General features: G+C 45.3%; 1 protein-coding gene across 1 annotated transcript in view; it reads left to right on the top strand.

Annotated features, from left to right (window-relative positions):
- Nucleotides 1-20,000, top strand: part of dnah2 (dynein, axonemal, heavy chain 2) — a 252,152-nt gene that overhangs the window by 29,366 nt on the left and 202,786 nt on the right. The window contains exons 10-15 of the mRNA XM_042327174.1: nt 9,118-9,205; nt 10,125-10,330; nt 14,530-14,659; nt 15,455-15,637; nt 17,520-17,734; nt 18,032-18,178. Coding sequence (XP_042183108.1) covers nt 9,118-9,205; nt 10,125-10,330; nt 14,530-14,659; nt 15,455-15,637; nt 17,520-17,734; nt 18,032-18,178 — 969 coding nt within the window. The remainder of the gene's footprint in view (nt 1-9,117; nt 9,206-10,124; nt 10,331-14,529; nt 14,660-15,454; nt 15,638-17,519; nt 17,735-18,031; nt 18,179-20,000) is intronic.

Here is a 20,000-nt window from a genome sequence, read left to right as displayed (position 1 = left end):
CTGTCACTCCCTTTGGTTCTTTCCCCAGGCCTTATTGTTTCTGTTTATATCTTTCATATCTGTACGCTACTCGCGTGTCTTGTTTTGTTCCATGCTCGTTTATTTATTCAATTCACTCCCTGTACTTGCTTCCCGATTATTAGTGTACACGTTACACTGTGCCTATCTTTGTGTTGCTTTTACTGCTTGCATGAGTCACTTGATGTGGAATAGTTCTGTGTGCCAGTAGTTCAGACAAACAGCTCGGTGTATTCAACATGTCAATACTCACAAATACAAGTAGTGTTGAAGTCAATCTCTCCTCCACTTTGATCCAGGAGAGATTGACATGCGTATTGTTAACGTTAGCTCTCTGTGTACATCCAAGAGCCAGTCGTGCTGCCCTGTTCTGAGCCAATTGCAATTTTCCTAAGTTCCTCTTTGTGGCACCTGACCACACGACTGAACAGTAGTTCGGATGCAACAAAACTGTTGATAGTGCTGTTAAGAAGGCAGAGCAGCGCTTTATTATGGACAGACATCTCCCCATCTTAGCTACTGTTGCATCAATATGTTTTGACCATGACAGTTTACATTCCAGGGTTACTCTTAAGCAGTTTAGTCACATCAACTTGCTGGATTTCCACATTATTCATTACAATATTTAGTTCAGGTTTAGGGTTTACCGTAATGATTTGTCTCAAATATAATTGTTTTAGTATTTTTTTTAAATATTTAGGACTAACTTATTCCTTGCCACCCATTCTGAAACTAACTGCAGCTCTTTGTTAAGTGTTGCAGTCATTTCAGTCTCTGATGTACAGTGGGGCAAAAAAGTATTTAGTCAGCCACCAATTGTGCAAGTTCTACCACTTAAAAAGATGAGAGAGGCCTGTAATTTTCATCATAGGTACACTTCAACTATGACAGACAAAATGAGAATTTATTTGCAAATTATGGTGGAAAATAAGTATTTGGTCACTTACAAACAAGCAAGATTTCTGGCTCTCACAGACCTGTAACTTCTTCTTTATTAAGAGGCTCCTCTGTCCTCCACTCGTTACCTATATTAATGGCACCTGTTTGAACTTGTTATCAGTATAAAAGACACCTGTCCACAACCTCAAACAGTCATACTCCAAACTCCACTATGGCCAAGACCAAAGAGCTGTCAAAGGACACCAGAAACAAAATTGTAGACCTGCACCAGGCTGGGAAGACTGAATCTGCAATAGGTAAGCAGCTTGGTTTGAAGAAATCAACTGTGGGAGCAATTATTAGGAAATGGAAGACATACAAGACCACTGATAATCTACCTCGATCTGGGGCTCCACGCAAGATCTCACCCCGTGGGGTCAAAATGATCACAAGAACAAAAATCCCAGAACCACACGGGGGGACCTAGTGAATGACCTGCAGAGAGCTGGGACCAAAGTAACAAAGCCTACCATCAGTAACACACTACGCCGTCAGGGACTCTAATCCTGCAGTGCCAGACGTGTCCCCCTGCTTAAGCCAGTACATGTCTAGGCCCATCTGAAGTTTGCTATAGAGCATTTGGATGATCCAGAAGAAGATTGGGAGAATGTCATATGGTAGATAAAACCAAAATATAACTTTTTGGTAAAAACTCAACTCGTCGTGTTTGGAGGACAAAGAATGCTGAGTTGCATCCAAAGAACACCATACCTACCGTGAAGCATGGGGGTGGAAACATCGTGCTTTGGGGCTGTTTTTCTGCAAAGGGATCAGGACGACTGATCCCTGTAAAGGAAAGAATGAATGGGGCCATGTATCGTGAGATTTTGAGTGAAAACCTCCTTCCAAGGGCATTCCAAGCAAGGGCATTGAAGATGAAACGTGGCTGGGTCTTTCAGCATGACAATGATCCCAAACACACCGTACGGGCAACATAGGAGTTGCTTCGTAAGAAGCATTTCAAGGTCCTGGAGAGGCCTAGCCAGTCTCCAGATTTCAACCCCATAGAAAATCTTTGGAGGGAGTTGAAAGTCTGTGTTGCCCGGCAACAGCCCCAAAACATCACTGCTCTAGAGGAGATCTGCATGGAGGAATGGGCCAAAATACCAGCAACAGTGTGTGAAAACCTTGTGAAGACTGACAGAAAACGTTTGACCTCTGTTTTATACCCTTTGTTTGCAATGACAAAGTATTGAGATAAACTTTTGTTATTGACCAAATACTTATTTTCCACCATAATTTGCAAATAAATTCATAAAAAATCCTACAATGTGATTTTCTGGATTTTTTTTCTCATTTTGTCTGTCATAGTTGAAGTGTACCTATGATGAAAATTACAGGCCTCTCTCATCTTTTTAAGTGGGAGAACTTGCACAATTGGTGGCTGACTAAATACTTTTTTGCCCCACTGTATATAGTGTTGAGTCATCCGCATACATAGACACACTGGCTTTACTCAAGGCATGTCGTTAGTAAAGACTGAAAAATGTTAGGGGCCTAGACAGCTGCCCTGAGGAATTCCTGATTCTACCTGGATGTTGGATAGGCTCCCATTAAAGAACACCTTTGTGTTCTGTTAGACAGGTAACTCTTTAACCACAATATAGCAGGGGGTGTAAAGCCATAATACATAACACGTTTTTTTTCCAGCAGCAGACTATGATCGATAATGTCAGAAGACTCACTGAAGTCTAACAAAACAGCCCGCACAATCTTTTTAGCATTAATTTTTCTCAGCCAATCATCAGTCATTTGTGTATGTGCTGTGCCTGTTGAATGTCCTTCCCTATAAGCGTGCTGAAAGTCTGTTTGTTTACTGTAAAATAGCATTGTATCTGGTCAAACACAAATTTTTCCAAAAGCTTACTATGGATTGGTAACAGGTTGATTGATCAGCTATTTGAGCCAGTAAAAGGGACTTTACCATTCTTAGGTAGGGGAAATACTCTTGCTTCCCTCCAGGCCTGAGGGCACACAGTTTATAGTATGCTTAAATTGAAGATATGGCAAATAGGAGTGGCAATATCATCTGCTATTATCCTCAGTAATTTTCCATCCAAGTTGTCAGACCCCGGTGGCTTGTCATTGTTGATAGACAACAATAATTTTTTCACCTCATCCACACTCACTTCACGGAATTCAAAATTGCTTGTCTTTCATAATCTGGTCATATATTCTTGGATGTTTAGTGTCAGCGTTTGTTGCTGGCATGTCATGCTTAAGTTTGCTAATCTTGCCAATGAAAAAAATCATTAAAGTAGTTGGCAATATCAGTGGGTTTTGTGATGAATCGGAGCCATCTGATTCAATGAATGATGGAGCGTTGTATGCCTTTTTACCCCAAATTTCATTTAAGGTACTCCAAAGCTTTTTTACAATCATGCTTTGTTTCATAGTGTAGTTTCTTCTTCTTTTATTCTGTTTAGTCACATGATTTCTCAATTTGCAGTACGTTTGCCAATCGGTTGTGCAGTTAGACTTATTTACCAATTATTTTGCCTCATCCCTCTCAACCATACAATTTTTCAATTCCTCCTCAATCTGTGAGGATTTAACCATTTCTAATGTAATTTTCTTAATGGGTGCATGATTATTTGTAACTGGGATTAGCAATTTAATACATGTGTCAAGTGGAGCATATGGTTGCTTCTCATTAAACACCATGGGCCAACAAATATTCTTTACATCAACAACATCGGAATCACTACAAAACTTAATTTAACTAGGCAAGTCAGTGAAGAACAAATTCTTATTTTCAATGACAGCCTAGGAACAATGGGTTAATTTAAAACGGCCTTGTCCAGGGACAGAATGACAGATTTTTTACCTTTTTTTACCTACCTTGTCAGCTCGATGATGACCTCTTATACTCTATATTAGGCCCAGCCTTTGGAACGTTGGTTTTCCTAGATATGGCTACTATATTATGATCACGTGTAATGTAAAATGTGCAGCGATACATTTTTTTGCTTGCACAGCCAAGCCAAAGGGTTGCAAGATACGACTAAAGGGTCGCAATCTGGAGCCCTGCGATCACAAAAAAAAGAGTGTTTTTTTTTCAGGCCCTTCTTGTAGTTGTATAGTACTGTCTGTGCTTTTGCCTGGAGGATGCCTGTCCTAGGCTCCTAGCACTTCTCTGCAATGTTTATATTAGTTTTCCCACTGTCTCCACCCGGTTGTTGTTGTTGTGGTTCAGGTGGTGTTGAGATGATAAGGTTGTGTCTCTGAGGCTAAGCTAATATCTATTTTAAACACAGGTGAATCATCTTTGTTCTGTTTGTGTGTGTGTGTGTGTTACCTTCTATTCCGTCTCACCCTCCAGGCTTATCGCGGTACACAGCTGGGGGTAAGGTGACTAGCTAGTAGCTAGCTTTTCTTTGAGCCTGTAGAGGGCCGTGGTATTATTGTTCAGAAGCTCGGTGGTGAACCTAGCCATTGTGTCGCATCAAACGGAATAAACACACAGATAATCTGGGTAATGTGCCGTTTATGTGGATCACTGACTGACATTCACCTCACTGTGTGTGTGTGTGTGTGTGTGTGTGTGTGTGTGTGTGTGTGTCTGTGTGTGCGTGTCACACAGCCTGTGAGCATAACAACTTTTAAGGTGGTATAAAATCCCCCCATAAAAATGCCTGATTCCATTTTTCCCCAAATTCCGTTTTTCCAGGTTTCTGTTTTTCCCCAAGTTTTTTTTCTTCAGGTTTTCGCTCTCAAGATCTCACTTAATAGAAAAACAAAAAAATGGATGTTGTAAGTGATGTTTAAACCACATCAGGAGAGCATTTTTGAGGTCTAGGAAAAATTGTAAGACATTTAGATTTTGAGGTGTTGCAAATGAAATGAAATCACCCACAATTGAAATCCTCCATAACTTGCTTGCCTGTGATCGTTGTGCCACTGGTAAATCTATCTGAATGTCAAGCCCTGCAGTGTAGTTACGCTTTAATGCAAGTGTGCACCAGGAAGAGACAGTTGTTTGGTTAAGCGGTGTTGCTGTAGCGCTCATGTGATTGCAGAGTCTGCAAAACAAATGGACACTGGATTGATTGATGCAAATGATGAAATTATATCATTTTTCCAGGTAGGCGTCGGCTACTTTCTAGTTAACATTTCATTGAGAACTTATTTGGGGTTTTTGGGAAAGTCTTTCCATCTCAACCAGACGAAGGTCATCATTAGCATTGTCGCTAACGGCTACACAAGGTGTACGAACCGCACACACACAGTACACACAGACAGGGGCAATCCTGTGCTATTTCAGGAAGTTGCATGACAATACGAGTCACGGATGCATTTTGTTAATGTCTTACGATTCACTTTGGCAAATGAATGCATTTTCTAATAAGTCCAATAGATTTAGTTGATTTCCTACTAAGTTAAAATCCTCGTGGCGTTCTTTACAGATTTTGTTAGGGCCCTACAACTTGCTTACATCACACACAGTGGTTGGTCCGCTACAAAGCTACAGCGCTACAGAACAGTAGATCTTCTCTCCTCTTATTGGATCCTTTCGACAGACAGACAGACAGACAGACAGACAGACAGACAGACAGACAGACAGACAGACAGACAGACAGACAGTCAGTCAGTCAGTCAGTCAGTCAGTAAGTAAGTAGGATCTCTGGCGCCTGTTGGGTTGACATGACAGTCATGCTTTTGTCTGTTATTACCATACACACACACACACACACACACACACACACACACTTTTGTCCTCTGCTCTCTCTCAGTTAATTAGGCTGAAAATTGGAGGGATTTACGCTTATCCAGACGCCCAAACTTTTTTTATTCGTTATTCATCCCAGAGGGTTAGTTAAGTTGATCAAATTACCCTGATTTACAGCATAGCACACACACACACACACACACACACACACACACACACACACACACACACACACACACACACACACACACACACACACACACACACACACACACTAGTTACAAGTTGGCCTTTTCACCAGAACAACATTACACTTAGAATCCAATTTTATTTAACAAGGTTAATCAAGAGAGACCTGGACCAAGACAGCACCATCAACACGTCCGTGTCAGACAAATAGACACATGACATCAATCAGACAAAAATGACATCAATTCAGTCAGCGGAACATCAGTAAAGAACATGTACACAGAACAAGCCAGAAAACCCCCAGAGTGCCATACATCAATAATCAGAGCTTGAAACAAATAACAGGGTGACATCTAGAAACAACTACATACCTCAACAACACAGTACCAAAAAAAACACACCAAATGAACGGGGTGGGGGCCTTTTTCAAATTCTTTGCGACTCTCAGAGTGTTGGGCCAGTAACCAAAAGGTTGCTAGATCTAATCCCCGAGCTGACAAGGTGAAAATCTGTCATTCTGCCCCTGAACAAGGCAGTTAACACACTGTTCCTAGGCCGTCATTGTAAATAAGAATGTGTTCTTAACTGACTTGCCTAGTTAAATAAAGGTTAAATAAAAGAAATAAACAAAATGAATCCACATACAGAAACAGAGCTCCCTCTCATGCAGTCTTTAAATAGATAAGAAGAATCCAGCATGTAAAATTGAACAGTGTGAATCGCAGCCTTGAGTTCCTAAAAGAGGACCATCGAGGGTTCCAGTGGCTGTAGTATTTCTTGGCTGCTGAAGTTAATATCCTCCTGAATGAGGGAACCAGCGAGAGGCCAGGCCGTCCAGGCGCTAAAGGTATCATTGAGATGATGAATGCAGTGCTACACAAACCACATCAGCTAGCGTTTCATCTGAGTCTTTGTAGGAATAAAGCCGTATAAACTTCAAACAACTTTCTTTCATCTGCAGTTACACAGAGAGAGCGAGAGAGACTCACAGATGTTCAACAACCCCACCCCCCCACCCACCTCGGCTCCAGTCGTTCCCTGTTCTGTTCTGAACATCTCAAACCTCCTACTAGCCAGCCTTGGGTCTATATCTCACTCTAAGCTCTCCCCATCCTTCATAGCTGGAACGTGTGTGTGTGAGTGTCGCACTCTTCATCACACCGTGTGTGTGTGTGTGTAGTAGAGGTTGAACGATTCAGATTTTTCAACGCCGATACCGATTATTGGAGGACCAAAAAAAGACGAAACCGATGAAAAAGACGATTTTTATATATATATTTGTAATAATGACAATTACAACAATACTGAATGAACACTTTTATTTGAACTTAATATAATACATAAATAAAATCTATTTAGTATTTATTTATCTAGGCAAGTCAGTGAAGAACAAATTCTTATTTTCAATGACGGCCTAGGAACAGTGGGTTAACTGCCTTGTTCAGGAGTAGAACGACTCATTTTTACCTTGTCAGCTCAGGGATTTGATCTCCCAACCTTTCGTTTACTAGTCCAACACGCTAACCACTAAGCTACCTGCCTCCCCATAAATAATGAAACATGTTCAATTTGGTTTAAATAATGCAAAAACACAGTGTTGGAGAAGAAAGTGCAATATGTGCCATGTAAAAAAGCTAACATTTAAGTTCCTTGCTCAGAACATGAGAACATATGAAAGCTGGTGGTTCCTTTTAACATGAGTCTTCAATATTCCCAGTTAATAAGTTTTAGGTTGTAGTTATTATAGGAATTATAGGACTATTTCTCTCTATACCATTTGTATTTCATATACCTTTGACTATTGGATGTTCTTATAGGCACTATAGTATTGCCAGCCTAATCTCGGGAGTTGATAGGCTTGAAGTCATAAACAGCGCTGTGCTTCAAGCATTACGAAGAGCTGCTGGCAAATGCAGGAAAATGCTGTTTAATGAATGCTTACGAGCCTGCCGCTGCCTTCCACCACTCAGTCAGACTGCTCTATCAAATATCAAATCATATAGTTAATTATAATATAATAAACACACAGAAAAATTAGCCTTAGGTTATTAATATGGCCAAATCCACAAACTATCATTTCGAAAACAAAACATTTATTCTTTCAGTGAAATACAGAACCGTTCCCTATTTTATCGAATGCGTGGCATCCCTAAGTCTAAATATTGCTGTTACATTGCACAACCTTCAATGCTATGTCATAATTATGTAAAATTCTGGAAAATTAATTACGGTCTTTGTTAGGAAGAAATGGTCTTCACACAGTTCGCAACGAGCCAGGCGGCCCAAACTGCTGCATATACCCTGACTCTGCTTGCACTGAACGCAAGAGAAGTGACACAATTTCCCTAGTTAATATTGCCTGCTAATATGAATTTCTTTTAACTGAATATGCAGGTTTAAAAAATATACTTGTGTATTGATTTTAAGAAAGGCATTGATGTTTATGGTTAGGTAAATTGGTGCAACGATTGTGATTTTTTTCGCAAATGCGCTTGTGTTAAATCATCACCATTTTGGCGAAGTAGGCTGTGATTCGATGATAAATTAACAGGCATCGCATTGATTATATGCAACGCAGGACAAGCTAGTTAAACTAGTGTAGTTAACTAGTGATTATGTTAAGATTGATTGTTTTTTATAAGATAAGTTTACTCCTAGCTAGAAACTTACCTTGGATCCTTGCTGCACTCGCGTATCAGGTGGTCAGCCTGCCACGAAGTCTCCTTGTGGATTGAAGTGTAATCGGCCATAATCGGCGGCCAAAAATGCAGATTACCGATTGTCAGGAAAACTTGAAATCGGCCCTAATTAATCGGCCATTCTCTTCCCACGGCCTCCGCCCCCCTGAACCGGGTCCCATTTTCCCTCCATAACAGAAACCCTAAATGTTTGTGTTTCAAAAGCTGCGCTAGAGATGACCTTTCCATCAGGAGAAGAATGAAGTGTGAATGAATTGAAGTGTGAAAAGCAATCCCACTTCCAACCCCACTGCCATACAGAAGTTTGGAAGAATGAAATTATGCCAATGACAGATCATTTCTGGCCTTATCCCATACCCCTATGGATCGGAGTTCACTGTTTCTATTGCTTTTGTTTATGTCATTCTCTGTCGGCTGTGGAGATGGAGAGAGAGGCTGTGAGTGAAGCTTGTGGACTGGTTGAAAGATTGATAGGCCGCTTAACTTTCTGTGGCTTTCTCTCACTATTTCTTTCCTTTTGTTTCACTCCCCCTCTCCCCCACTCGCTCTCTCTCTGTCTCCTTCTCTTTCTCTCTCTCCCTCTTTCTTTCTCTCTCTTTCTAGGTACTCTTCTAAAGGCTGGGTCCTGGACCAGACCAGCATCTTTGCATTGGTCGATGCCTTTATACAGAGGTGCAAAGACCTGCTGGAGGTGAGGTCTCTCTCTCTCTCACACACACACACACCACCCAGGTACGCGCACACACACACACGCCCACCACCCAGGTACCCACGCGCACACACACACACACACACACACACACACACACACACACACACACACACACACACACATGCCCACCACCCAGGTACCCACGCGCACACACACACACACACACACACACACACACACACACACACACACACACACACACACACACATGAATCATGCGTCAGAGCTCCATGGTCATAACAACACATACACTCACAAAAGAAACCACTAATGAACACACACACACACACACACACGCACACTACCCAGGTACCCACGCGCGCACACACACACACACACACACACGAATCATGCGTCAGAGCTCCATGGTCATAACAACACATACACTCACAAAAGAAACCACTAATGAACACACACACACAACGTGGCAAGGTTAAAATAAATGTAAATATTCACACACTACCATCAACTTCATCTCACCTCTTCTGAATTATCCACAATCACTTCCCCATTTGTGTCTCACACTCTTGAATACACCTTTTTCTGTGTTGCACTGTATTTTGTCTCACCATCACCATCACGCTCCTCTATTTGTCCTTCTCCTACCATGTCCCTGTCACACTGACTGTGTTACTGCACTGCTCCCTCCCTCCCTCCCTCCCTCCCTCCCTCCCTCCCCCTCCCCCTCCCTCCCTCCCTCCCTCCCTCCCTCCCTCCCTCCCTCCCTCCCTCCCTCCCTCCCTCCCTCCCTCCCTCCCTCTGCTGATACTGTCACACTGTGCTGTCACTCTGCTGATCCATGTGCGTGTGCTCGCATGTGTGTATGTGCATGTTTGTGTGTTCCAACGCGGGTGCGTGTGATCTGTCTCCGCCGGCCTCTAACCCTCTCCCCTCCCAGGTGTGTGACTGCCAGCAGCAGTTTGCTAGGCGGGAGGAGGGCGAGCAGATACCCCTGCCCTGCTTCGCCGGACGCCAGGGGGCGGAGGTGACCCGCAGCCTGCTGGAGATGGAGTCCACGTTCGGACGCAGCCTGCTGATCCTGCAACACGTCCGCAAGGGCATCCTGGACGTAAAGAACACCTCCTGGCACGACGACTACAACAGGTACCGTCTGTCTGTCTGTCAGAACACCTCCTGGCACGACGACTACAACAGGTACCGTCTGTCTGTCTGTCAGAACACCTCCTGGCACGACGACTACAACAGGTACCGTCTGTCTGTCTGTCTGTCTGTCTGTCTGTCTGTCTGTCTGTCTGTCTGTCTGTCTGTCTGTCAGAACACCTGGCATGACGACTACAACAGGTACCGTCTGTCTGTCTGTCAGAACACCTCCTGGCACGACGACTACAACAGGTACCGCCTGTCTGTCTGTCAGAACACCTCCTGGCACGACGACTACAACATGTACCGTCTATCAGAACACCTCCTGGCACGACGACTACAACATGTACCGTCTATCAGAACACCTCCTGGCACGACGACTACAACAGGTACCGTCTGTCCGTCAGAACACCTGGCACGACGACTACAACATGTACCGTCTGTCAGAACACCTCCTGGCACGACGACTACAACATGTACCGTCTATCAGAACACGTCCTGGCACGACGACTACAACAGGTACCGTCTGTCCGTCTGTCTGTCTGTCAGAACACCTGGCACGACGACTACAACAGGTACCGTCTGTCAGAACACCTACTGGCACGACGACTACAACAGGTACCATCTGTCTGTCTGTCAGAACACCTCCTGGCACGACGACTACAACAGGTACCATCTGTCCGTCTGTCAGAACACTTCCTGGCACGACGACTACAACAGGTACCGTCTGTCCGTCTGTCTGTCTGTCAGAACACCTGGCAGGACGACTACAACAGGTACCGTCTGTCAGAACACCTCCTGGCACGACGACTACAACAGGTACCATCTGTCTGTCTGTCAGAACACTTCCTGGCACGACGACTACAACAGGTACCGTCTGTCAGAACACCTCCTGGCACGACGACTACAACAGGTACCGTCTGTCCGTCTGTCTGTCTGTCAGAACACCTGGCACGACGACTACAACAGGTACCGTCTGTCTGTCTGTCTGTCTGTCAGAACACCTGGCACGACGACTACAACATGTACCGTCTGTCTGTCTGGACATCTGTCTGTCCGTCCCTCCTGGCATGACAACTACAACAGGTACCGTCTGTCTGTCTGTCAGAACACTTCCTGGCACGATGACTACAACAGGTACCGTCTGTCAGAACACCTCCTGGCACGACGACTACAACAGGTACTGTCTGTCCGTCTGTCTGTCTGTCAGAACACCTGGCACGACGACTACAACAGGTACCGTCTGTCTGTCTGTCTGTCAGAACACCTGGCACGACGACTACAACTTGTACCGTCTGTCAGAACACCTCCTGGCACGATGACTACAACAGGTACCGTCTGTCTGTCCGTCTGTCAGAACACCTCCTGGCACGACGACTAGAACAGGTACCGTCTGTCAGAACACCTCCTGGCACGACGACTAGAACAGGTACCATCTGTCTGTCTGTCAGAACACCTCCTGGCACGACGACTACAACATGTACCGTCTGTCTGTCTGTTAGAACACCTCCTGGCACGACGACTACAACAGGTACCGTCTGTCCGTCCGTCTGTCAGAACACCTGGCAAGACGACTACAACAGGTACCGTCTGTCCGTCCATATGTCAGAACACCTGGAAAGACGACTACAACATGTACCGTCTGTCTGTCTGGACATCTGTCTGTCCGTCCCTCCTGGCATGTCAACTACAACAGGTACCGTCTGTCCGTCCGTCTGTCTGTCAGAACACCTGGCAAGACGGCTACAAGAAGTACCTTTGTCTGTCTGTCTGGACATCTGTCTGTCCGTCCGTCCTGGCATGACGACTACAACAGGTACCGTCTGTCAGAACACCTCCTGGCATGACGACTACAACAGGTACCGTCTGTCAGAACACCTCCTGGCATGACGACTACAACAGGTACCGTCTGTCAGAACACCTCCTGGCATGACGACTACAACAGGTACCGTCTGTCAGAACACCTCCTGGCATGACGACTACAACAGGTACCGTCTGTCAGAACACCTCCTGGCATGACGACTACAACAGGTACCGTCTGTCAGAACACCTCCTGGCATGACGACTACAACAGGTACCGTCTGTCAGAACACCTCCTGGCATGACGACTACAACAGGCATGTCTGCCTGGAGCGGATTGACGTCATACTGCTGACCTGTCTGTCTGAATACCTGGTCGTGTTCATTTGGCACCAAACTGAAGAAAACGGACTATCCTAAATGCAAATTAAAAAATGTCTACAATGAATAGGACCCTATCAATGCTCTATGCTGACATTTTTTACAAGAAGCACATGTGCTCCTCAGTTGAATGAAATATTTGAGGTATTAATGATCAGAATTGCCAGCAATTACAAAATACAGGGGTTAGGAGCACCAGAAGTCTTTTTTTTTATTTCTGTGCCACCAAGTGTTTGGATACTACTGGTAAAGTTACCACAAGGATTATGATAACTATCATCTGTGGTTACCAGGTTGTAAGCAAATGCTGTAACATGACTGAACAAGGTTAGCGGCTCGCGAGATGGTTTATAAATGTAAAATGTAATGTGGGTCCTAACATTTGAACGTTTGGGCTAGAAACAAGACATTTTCTCTGCAGTAATGGTGCAACGGTCACGAATCTGCACTCTGTGAATTATCTATGGCACTCAGAGGCTGCGGAAAAGCAAAGTAATAATTACAACAATTATTATCTGGGTTATTTAGGAGCATATGGGACCAAAATGGTTGCACTGTTAAGTGTTAAAGCAGCGTCTGTCACTAGAAGATATGTAGACATACTACATCTACTAGGATCCCTGTTTACTGCAAATGCAGTATGCATTTTGAGAACATGTACTTAATTGTTTGAAACCTGAACATTTTAGTACATATTATGAGGCATGTTTTACATTGCTTCAAAGTAGCCTAGCCAAAATCCCACCATATTCGTGGAGGCAATTTATTTGATAAATACTTCCATATGTCAATTAAACCAGTAGCCTATTTCTGTCATGTTCTATTGGTTTCTTTCATTGTCCAGCAGCCAAAGGCATAATCCTAGTCATATTAGCAACCCATGCTAGTTGTTGCATCTTTAGATCTCCCCTAACAATCCATGCTAGTTGTTGCATCTTTAGATCTCCCCTCTTTCTAAATTTCTACCGGATATTTTCATCTCGGTCACATGAAACCACTAGCATGACAACAGTGTTTTTCCGATAATTGCATTATGGAATGAACATTCACACACAACCTAATGCCTTGTGCGAATTGCTGTTCTTATAATGTGAATAAATAAGTAAGTAATGGTCAATTATCTATTTTCCTAAAGGAAACCCTGGCCTATACACTTATAGCTGTGTCTGTTTTCCACACACTAACTGCAAACTTAATGGTGTAGGAGTTGGATCAATGCTGTCCAGACCCGGGACAGTACCCACCAACATCTCTCTGACACAGCATTAATACATCGTTAGTATGTGTCTGACTGTCTTTTAGATGAATGACCCGGGCTGCGGTGACTACGATACGTCCCAAATGACGCCCTATGCCCTACATAAGGGTGCACTACTTTTTTGACACAAAGCTCAAATGTGGTGCACTATATAGGGGATAGGGTGCAATTTGGGACACAAGCCTATCTATGAGCGAAGAGGCCCCTATGGGCCGGGCCCATACAGGGTTGTACAGCAACACCCCTTCTTGTCATTCAGAGTTCCGGTGACAGCAGCCTATTGGACTCCTCATCTGAATAACATGATTAGAGAAGGGGGAGGTGGGGGGGAGGAGGAGGAGGTGAGGGAGTGTGTGTGTGGATCCTCAGGGGACTATCCACCCCTCCATACCCCTGCGCCAGGGTAGCGGGGGTGTTGGGAACAGGGGCTGGCCAGGGGGCTGGCGTGTGTTTGATGTGGATGATGGATGGGGGTCGCTGGAGGTCGTGGGGTCATAATGTTGTTGCCAAGACAGCTGGGCTTGTGTCAGGGGCAGCTGTTTCATAGCCACTCAGCACATTACTATTGGTCCAATCAATACTAGCCTACACCCTGTGGTGTGGGTGTGTGTGTCGGGGTGTGTGTGAGAGAGAGTTTTCGCTTACATGTGTGAGAAACGGTTTGATCCATGTGTTGTGTGGGTCACCATTTCACCCAATCATCAATCATGTGTGTCTGTACATGTTTTAATGTGTGTGTGCTCGTGTGTGTGCATTTTGGTAGGTTCCGTGCGGGAGTGAAGGACCTGGAGGTGATGATGCAGAACCTGATCAGCACGGCGTTTGAGACGGTCAACACCGTGGAGGAAGGCGTTCAGCTGCTAGACGTCTTCCAGCACCTGTCTGCCCGCGAGGTACACGACACACACACACACACACACACACACACACACACACACACACACACACACACACACACACCCACCACACACTCCTTTCATTAACCACACAGTAAAACCATTGGTACTTTATATGACTACATCTTTTTGTTACGATACGGCTGGCCAGCACAGACGTCTATTTCTTTCTCCTAAATGGACCATGTAGCATCGGGGCATTCTATCACTCTAATACTTGGGGAATAGCATTTTTCAACAATAGCAAGGCCTCTGGAGATTATTCATCCTCTGGTGCTTTTTAAAGCTTAGGGTGTGTGTGTGCATGAGTGGTAAAGGACTTTCTCACGCTCAAACTACTTTATGTACTATCTGGGAGCCATTTCATAACAGAGATAAACACTGTCGAGTAAATGCACTCTGTCTCTGCCCCTCTGTCTCTGTCTCTGTCTCTCCCTCTCTCTCTCTCTCCCTCTCTCTCTCTCTCCCTCTCTCCCTCTCCCTCTCTCTCTCCCCCTCCCTCCCCCTCCCTCTCTTGCTCTCTCTCTCTCTCTCCCCCTCCCTCCCCCTCCCTCTCTTGCTCTCTCTCTCTCCCCCCCTCCCTCCTCCCTCTCTTGCTCTCTCTCTCCCTCTCTCCCTCTCTCTCCCTCCCTCTCTTGCTCTCTCTCTCTCCCCCTCCCTCCCCCTCCCTCTCTTGCTCTCTCTCTCTCCCCCTCCCTCCTCCCTCTCTTGCTCTCTCTCTCCCTCTCTCCCTCTCTCTCCCTCCCTCTCTTGCTCTCTCTCTCTCCCCCCTCCCTCCCCCTCTCTCTCCAGGCCATCAAGAGGACCATAGACAGGAAGACGGTAGATGTCTATGGTCTTTTTAATAAGGAACTCAACCTGGTCAACAAGGAGCTGAGTAAAAAGGTGTTCCACACCCCTGCCCACATGCCCCTCCACGCTGGACAGGCCCACTGGGCCAGAGCTCTGCGGCGACGCATAGAGAGACCCATGGAGGTGAGAGGAGGGGTAGGGCCAGAGGCTACACATGGTTACAGTCTACACCGTCATTGAGAAGGGGTGATCATTAAGATATTTGTTTTATTCAACTTCATGTGAACTTTGAGGCCATAGGTCAAACCTAGCTTTAGGCCTTTTGGAGGGGAAAGGTGTCACATTCAATGAGAGTGAGGTTACATTGGAAGGACGCCTACTGTGTCGGTAAACCCACAGAGAAGAGGTACTGTAAAGGGGAGACAGGGGTTATAGCAGGCCAAAGTCCTGTATAGTGGAGACATGGGGTTATAGCAGGCCAAAGTACTGTATAGGGGAGACAGGGGTTATAGCAGGCCAAAGTACTGTATAGTGTAGACTGGGGTTATAGCAGGCCAAAGTACTGTATAGTGTAGACTGGGGTTATAGCAGGCCAAAGTACTGTATAGTGGAGACAGGGGTTATAGCAGGCCAAAGTACTGTATAGTGTAGACTGGGGTTATAGCAGGCCAAAGTACTGTATAGTGGAGACAGGGGTTATAGCAGGCCAAAGTACTGTATAGGGGAGACAGGGGTTATAGCAGGCCAAAGTACTGTATAGTGGAGACAGGGGTTATAGCAGGCCAAAGTACTGTATAGTGGAGACAGGGGTTATAGCAGGCCAAAGTCCTGTATAGTGGAGACATGGGGTTATAGCAGGCCAAAGTACTGTATAGTGGAGACAGGGGTTATAGCAGGCCAAAGTACTGTATAGTGGAGACAGGGATTATAGCAGGCCAAAGTACTGTATAGTGGAGACAGGGGTTATAGCAGGCCAAAGTACTGTATAGTGGAGACAGGGGTTATAGCAGGCCAAAGTACTGTATAGTGGAGACAGGGGTTATAGCAGGCCAAAGTCCTGTATATGGGAGACAGGGGTTATAGCAGGCCAAAGTCCTGTATAGTGGAGACAGGGGTTATAGCAGGCCAAAGTACTGTATAGTGGAGACAGAGGTTATAGCAGGCCAAATACTGTATAAGGGAGACAGGGGTTATAGCAGGCCAAAGTACTGTATAAGGGAGACAGGGGTTATAGCAGGCCAAAGTACTGTATAAGGGAGACAGGGGTTATAGCAGGCCAAAGTACTGTATAAGGGAGACAGGGGTTATAGCAGGCCAAAGTACTGTATAAGGGAGACAGGGGTTATAGCAGGCCAAAGTACTGTATAAGGGAGACAGGGGTTATAGCAGGCCAAAGTACTGTATAGTGGAGACAGGGGTTATAGCAGGCCAAAGTACTGTATAAGGGAGACAGGGGTTATAGCAGGCCAAAGTACTGTATAGTGGAGACAGGGGTTATAGCAGGCCAAAGCGATCCTCAGACATATGGAGATGAACCTTAATGACGCAAGGCTCCAGTACTCTGTAGTACTCTATGGGGAGAATCAGCCAGTTAGGTGTTGGAGCAGGCCTATGATCAGGTCCTCCCAGACTGTCCATGTAATCTTATTCATTATCTGAAAGGCCAAACTGATCCCAGATCAGATGGATAGGGGCCCAGACATGGCCTTGGCATCTGTGAGTTTTAAACACAGCTGTGTCTGCCTGGTCTCTTTGCTTACGCAGAGCATATGGCTGGAAGGAACGGCTATCTGTTGAAATGCATCTTTCCGGATACATTAGGCACCATAGAACAAGGGAGAACGTTCATTCTACACAGATAGTCATTTAATAAGCTCTCAGTTTTGATCAAACATTTCTCCATCGGTTAAGTGGTTGTGAGTGTTGAAGGATACAGAATATACAACAGACACACAACAGACCCTTCCGTCTGAGGTCGGTTTTGATACAAGTTGCTGTCTGCCTTTCTTAGCTCGTCTGTTGCTCCTTTTTTAAAACTCCTGTTGAATGACCCTGTGTGTGGTAGGTGGTACAGTGTGCCCACTTCCTGCCCCACATCGGCAGTGGAGAGGAGGTGCGTCTGGCATACAGCCAGCTGGTCCAGACCCTGGATGAGTTGGTCCGGAGGGTCTTCTCTGAGTGGAGTCAGTCTCTGGACCGACAGAGTCTCAAGAGACTGAACCAGCCACTCATGATGCGCTGCAAGGAGAAACAGGGCATGCTGGACATCAACTTCGACAAGTGGGTTCATACCGGAGGACACACACACACACACACACACACACACACACACACTTGGAAGATGGAGGAGACTGATTATGTTAGGAGAGTTTTCGCCAACGCAGACAGGCGGTTAGAGGACACGTCACAGCACACGCGGATATTCTCAGGCTCACGCGCCCTACTGACATAAAGACGCACACCGGGGTCTCTCACTCCCTTCGACACAAACACCTTCTGTATCAGACCTCTGGCATGATGCCGCGGCATCCGTCCTCTGCCAGACTGTGAACACTCCCTGTCCTTGGTTGTGTGTAGGAACATGCTGAAGATGTTCAATGAGATCCACTACTGGGAGCGTCTGCTGTTCGAGATCCCCCACTACGTCTCTGACGTCTACCAGAGGAGAGAGGAGCTCCGCAGCATGAGGGAGAGTGTGCTGCTGGTGGTACGAGACTACAACCGGTACAGACACACACACACACACACACACACACACACACACACACACACACACACACACACACGCATGCATACACACACACACACACACACACACACACACACACATGCACGTAGACACATACACACACACACTCGCAAGCGCACACACACGTGCACGTAGATACATACACACACACATATGCACGTAGATTCACACACACACACATGCACGTAGACACACACACACACACGTGCAAGCGCACACATGTGCACGTAGATACACACACACATGCACGTAGACACACAAACACATGCACGTAGATACATACACACACACACATGCGCGGAGATACACGCAGGCACGCACACACATAGATGTACGCAGACGGGTACGAACACACACATGCATACACGCCCTGTCACGTTCTGGCCATAGTTCTTTTGTGTTTTCCTTGTTTTAGTGTTGGTCAGGATGTGAGCTGGGTGGGCATTCTATGTTGTATGTCTAGTTTGTCTAGTTCTATGTTTGGCCTGATATGGTTCTCAATCAGTGGCAGGTGTTAGTCATTGTCTCTGATTGGGAACCATATTTAGGTAGCCTGTTTTGTGTTGGGGTTTGTGGGTGGTTGTTTCCTGTCTTTGTGTTCTCTGCACCAGATAGGACTGTTTCGGTTTTGCCACAGTTGTTATTTTGTATTCGTGTAGTGTTCACGTTACTACGCTGCATTTTGGTCCTCCTCTCCTTCGACGGAAGAAAACCATTGTGCGCTCACACACACACACACACACACACACACACACACACACACACACACACACACACGCTGTACCTAAGTTTCTCACATCCTTGTTCAGTATGAGGCAAATTGGACTTTAAGCCTCTGTATACATGGTGCCTGGGACCCTACAAAGTTCAGCACACCCAACACTGCTTGAAACTGAACACACACACTGTGAAACACTTCAGATTGAATAATGCTTACAACTTACTGTGAGAAGAGGCCTAGCCGTAGGTCAAGTGTGTGCATACTGCATCGACAAACTGTGTGTTAGTGTTTATATATTTCTCTGTAATTAGAGTGTCCATCCACTTTGCCCAAACAAGCTTTGGTGATGAAATTTCACTTCATTATGTTCTAAAATTAATTTCACCAAGACAAATATGATTGTTCATGTTCTGAATCATTCAGTGGGGTCTTTCACTACCATATCATTAAGATTATATCTAAAAAGTCAGATTTGGTCATCTAATACTTCTGCTAATAGACACAGAGCTCTGTTGACAGAGCGGGGCGCTTTCTCGCAGCGACTTATGAGGATCCTACATGTTGTGGTCATCTGCAAAGTTGTTTCTGCGGGTCGCAAAAAGCCAAATGAACTGAGTTAACTGTATTTGGCTTTGAAAATCAACAGCTTGTGGTACGCTCCGTGCTCCGTTGACATTTCACAGAGCTACACTTCTTTTTGTGAGACGTCTTCGAAAGAACAGGAATTTCACATCAATATGAAAAGCGTACACTAAAATATGAAAATACTATATGTCATGTCTCAAAATCTATATCAGTCTTACCTCAATATGGTTTTATGTTCTCCGGATTCCAGAAGAAAGATGACAGGTTCAATGGTGAGCCTGTCAGGTAGCCTTAACTCTCACACAGCATCCAGCCTAGCTGACACAGCATCCAGCCTAGTTGACACAGCATCCAGCCTAGTTGACACAGCATCCAGTCTAGTTGACACAGCATCCAGCCTAGTTGACACAGCATCCAGCCTAGTTGACACAGCATCCAGCCTAGTTGACACAGGATCCAGCCTAGTTGACACAGCATCCAGCCTAGTTGAC

Source organism: Oncorhynchus tshawytscha, linkage group LG09, assembly GCF_018296145.1.
Source record: "Oncorhynchus tshawytscha isolate Ot180627B linkage group LG09, Otsh_v2.0, whole genome shotgun sequence".
NCBI lineage: Eukaryota > Metazoa > Chordata > Actinopteri > Salmoniformes > Salmonidae > Oncorhynchus > Oncorhynchus tshawytscha.
The sequence above is the reverse complement of the archived record's forward strand: the minus strand, read 5'-3'. Positions and strand labels throughout refer to the sequence as shown.